The 4,621-nt window shown below is 36.6% G+C and overlaps 1 protein-coding gene across 1 annotated transcript; it reads right to left on the reverse strand.

The window, feature by feature from the left end:
- Positions 1 to 857: 857 nt before the first annotated feature.
- On the reverse strand, positions 858 to 4,211 carry LOC124635073 (protein cueball-like). The gene is made up of 4 exons (XM_047170862.1): positions 4,055 to 4,211; positions 2,574 to 2,961; positions 1,532 to 2,194; positions 858 to 1,453 (listed from the first exon to the last, which is right to left on the reverse strand). Exons 1-4 carry the CDS (start codon positions 4,116 to 4,118, stop codon positions 1,180 to 1,182), a joined length of 1,389 nt encoding a protein of 462 aa, XP_047026818.1. The 5' UTR covers positions 4,119 to 4,211; the 3' UTR covers positions 858 to 1,179.
- Between the last annotated feature and the right edge of the window lie 410 nt (positions 4,212 to 4,621).

Genomic DNA, 4,621 nt, shown 5'->3' on the forward strand with positions numbered 1-4,621 from the left:
AAAATATTTTTATTATATTATATAACAAAAAAATGAGATTTTCGCAATTTTTCCTATATTTGCATTATATAACAATGCTTCATGCCAAATTTCAAGATTCTGAGTTTACGGGAAGTACCCTGTAGGTTTTGATTCCTTTGCGAGTGTCGAGAATTTGTTGAAAATATCGACATAATCGGTTGTATCTTTTGATTGGCTTGGCTTAGAAGCTTGATATTTTCACAGCCTAAAGGGACAATAGACCCGAGTATTTCAAGTGAATTTCAGCTTGATACGTCCACGCGTTCTTAAGATAAAGGGTCTTGACAGACAGACAGACAGACAGACAGACGGACAACAAAGTGATCCTATAAGGGTTCCGTTTTTTCCTTTCGAGGTACGGAACCCTAATAAAAAAATATGTAATAAAAAAATAAAAAAAAAGAATGTGTGACATATACATGATCCTCCGAGCCCTTTTCCAACTATGTTGGGGTCGGCTTAAAGTCTAACCGGATTCGGCTGAGTACCAGTGCTTTACAAGAAGCGACTGCCTATCTGACCTCCTCAACCCAGTTACCTGGGCAACTCAATACCCCTTGGTTAGACTGGTGTCAGACTTACTGGCTTCTGCCGGGACCTACAGTTTAACGTGCCATCCGAAACACAGTCATTGGTGTCTAAGATATACTTAGAAAGTACATACAAACTTAGAAAAGTTGCATTGGTACTTGCCTGACCTGGAATCGAACCCGCGCCCTCATACTTGAGAGGTTGGTTCTTTACCCACTAGGCCACCACGACAAATGTTTGTGTGTGTGACATATACATAGTATCATATTTGTACATTACATTTATACGTACATTCTACAAAAGACAGACTTTAGTAAGTTCAAAAAAAACAGTTCACAATAGATCAGAAAAATTGCTCTTTTGTTTGTTTGAGAAGACACTAATGGACAAGATTTAATAAAGAATTGACATGTTATTGTTAGTATCCGCAGTCGCCGTCGTTTACGGTGTTGCTGGTCTGGCTGTACCTAAGAAGGAGAGTTCGAGTTCAAATAGACCGGACAATCCGCTAGTATGAGACCATATCGATCGATAAATTCAGTTTTGTGCTGTTTTTTAAAAAAAGCTGTTTTTATTGAGTAAGACAAAGATTACACAAAATAAGGCACTTGCATACTGATCGAAATCTTATTCAGATTCTATTTCAAAATTTACAATGAATTTGCCATTCACTTTTCGCCGATTAAACAACAAATCGACCAAAGTATAGTTTTTATCCCCTGAACTGAACGTAGGGCTAACTGTGTCGTTTCCGATAGCTTCACATCTGGAACCACGGTTATTTCCACTGCATTGGCAGAGTGGTTCTTTCTCTTCAGTAAAGTAACAAACACCGTTGTTCAGACAGTAATTGAAGCACATCTTGATGTCGCACCTCGCTCCAGAATAACCAGACTCACATCTGAAACAAAAATCATGTTAAAGAAAGAGAAGGATCATCGAAAACCACCAGTGGCGGGAGCTTCAAAATATACTTTACCCGCAAGAGGGTTCCCCCTCATCACTGACACTGCAGGTGCCGTGGATGCAATAGTTCTGACAGACTGACACATCGCATCTCTCGCCGATGTAGCCAGGCGCGCATGTGCAAGATGTGGCATTAACCTTCTCACCATGAACACAAATGAGGCTCTCGAGCTCCGAAATAATATGACGAGAGGTTTCGTTCTCTGAATTATTTTGTAGCAAACTAGTTAAAGCTTTACATTCCTGAATTCCACTAGTTTGTTCTCCTAGCGTATATTTGGCTTCGATTATTAATGATGGATGGCCTTCAGGTTCAGATTCATAAACATAGCGAATGTCTCCTTTGGGTTTCTGCATTTTATAAATATGTATTAATAAACCTTGCTGGACAGTGTAAATAAATTGACTTGAGACAGTCAATGCTTTTGGGCTACGTCCATTACCATCTACTATACCCGTATCATTCGTTCCATTCAAATACGCTGTCTTGATTTGATAATTATGGGTTTCATTATGTCTCATATCAATCCAGAACATTTTCTTTATCTGAGGGTCGATGACAAGATGATAAGGCTCATGGATATCCTTGTCTAGCACCACTTCTCTTACGGTGCCATCAAATCGAACTCTCTCTATTGTAGGCTTCGCAATGATTTTGTTGGTCCAGTAAACAAACCTGCAATTTAGAGACCACTTTATTGTCTTACGTCATGTATCACCCGAGTGCAATATAACCTTTCATCCCACCGAAAAAGGGCAAAGAAAAAAAAAATTGGGCACGCCAAGCAAATTATGAAACTGAGCTTTCAACTTTAAAAAGATTGTCATTATAGATTTTTATGATGAATTCGCCACTATCGTGGTAGAAGTTCAATGAAATTTTGAGCAGAAACTTGTGTCTACTTTATACTCCAGCTAGAGAATTAAAACGACTGTTGAACTCTGAAAGTGAAGAGTAATGGTTGCAAAAACATGTTCTTCATGCTACATAAATACCGTTTCACAGCTATACAATGTACACGTTTCAAAATATACTAGGAATAGCTTTAACATACCCTTCACAACTGTCCACTGCAATAGAACTAGGGATTTCATCATGTAACTTAATTACAAGATTTTGGTCACTGACGTCGCATTTAGATCCAGACTTTAGTGGTATCGAGAAAATGTTTCTTTCCTGGACCCAGAAAAGTAAATCCTTGGCTGGGTCGTGGACTATACTCTGGATCTGTTTCCTGGTAAGTATGAGCTCGATGTCGTTGGATGTGAAGTTAAATCTGTATACGGAAGAGTTGTCTGTCTGTTGGTCGACGATCAGGAGCGTGTCGTGGAGTGCGTCGTAAGCTAACGCCGTGAGGTTCTTAAACTGGTGGCTAGTGATGCTGTGTGTTATCGTATCGTTTTTAAAAAAATCTATTCGTTTTTCTAACGCCACTGCATAGTCTGAAACAGAAACACATATTTTGTGTTACACTCGTAATGTTTATTATTCAATGTATTTGTTACTGTAAAAGCTCGAACTACGGTAAATCTTAAGATTTTCCAGTAAATCTTAGAATTTACATTAAAGAAACGGATTATGTCGAAAAAAATCATGTCATAACTCGTTCAGAGCATCAATTTGTTAAATACCAAATTATAATAAAAAACTATACAAAATCAGTTTGATTACTACTTTGAAATTAAAATAATGTAAAGGGTAACCATTTCACTTAACTTTTTGACAAAAATAATTATTTATTAGGTACTTAAAATAAATGTCAAGAATTGATTTCTCATTGTCTTATTTCTAAAACCGACATTCCCTAGTCCACACTGGTACAACCTAGCATGTACTGAATTTGCAAGGTAAAAGCCCGAAAAAATCGTACATTTCTTCTTAGGTTTTACTGGAAAATCTTAGGATTTACCGTAGTTCGAGCTTTTACATTAACATATTAATTAGCTTGTTATCCCCTTCTTATCTTCAATTTATAAGTTATGATAACCTTAGTTAAGACTATGATAAGTTTTAAATAATCGTTTAAAGATTGGTAAATAAAGCCGGTTGTGTGTCGTCCCGGCAGTTCGAACATTCATTTCCAAATCATTGTAATCATTTTCGATTCCAAATCGAGGTACCTATATACTTTCCAGCAAAAAAAAATTGATATCGATTATAGATAGATAGATAGATCATTTTATTTGTCATAACATGAGTACCATGCAGATGGTACAAAAAAACGTGGTAAAGCACAGACATGTTTGGCCTTTCGGCGTACAAGATAAAGATGAGTTTAGATTACAATGTCAAATGTCATTAATTAAATTATCACAATTCTATTGTTCATATTATCCAATTACTATAATTTATTTTACTGTTCCTATTTTCTTAAAATAACCGTACCCACAACTGACACAAATTGAACGAAAGGCTTAAACGCTGTCTTATCTGTATGAGAAGAGGCCTGTACCCAAAAGTGAGCTGTCTAATATATAATGCCCAATGATAAACATAATGAAATTCATAGGTTCATAAATACTGCTATGTACTCACCCCAGGAGTGGACTATCTGTACAGACAGCACCACCAGCGCCCACACACTCAGCAGTTTGTACATTGTAGCTCAGACACGGAGTGCACAACTAAACGCAACTTCAGATTACAATACTCTGAGGAAATTGCAGATGCGTCCGACTACTGCGACTGCTTTCGAATTAATGAAGTTATTATAAAGCGTCTGAACGACAAAATCTTGAGATTTGTTCTCGAATCATATTTTTACTATTCGGACTTCCCCTTGTGCAATTTTTTCAAGGATAGCGATATGAGCGTTATCGAATTTGAACTCTGGACACCTTTGATTATTGTTACATGTATACCACTACATTACACTTGTAATGAAATGAAAATATTTATTCGCCGAGATATGGTTTACACAAAAGGTGGTAAAAACAAAAAAAGTCACAACATATCTCGCCTTCAGTAGGCATGCGAAAATTATAACATAAATCATGCTTAAAACTATAACGCTTATATATAAAAGCTAATTTCTTTAATGTATTCTTCTATTGTGTAGAAGCACCCTTCAATAAGCCAAGCTTTTAACTTCTTTTTAAATTT

The sequence above is a fragment of the Helicoverpa zea genome, chromosome 12 (genome assembly GCF_022581195.2).
Source record: "Helicoverpa zea isolate HzStark_Cry1AcR chromosome 12, ilHelZeax1.1, whole genome shotgun sequence".
NCBI classification, from domain to species: Eukaryota; Metazoa; Arthropoda; class Insecta; order Lepidoptera; family Noctuidae; genus Helicoverpa; species Helicoverpa zea.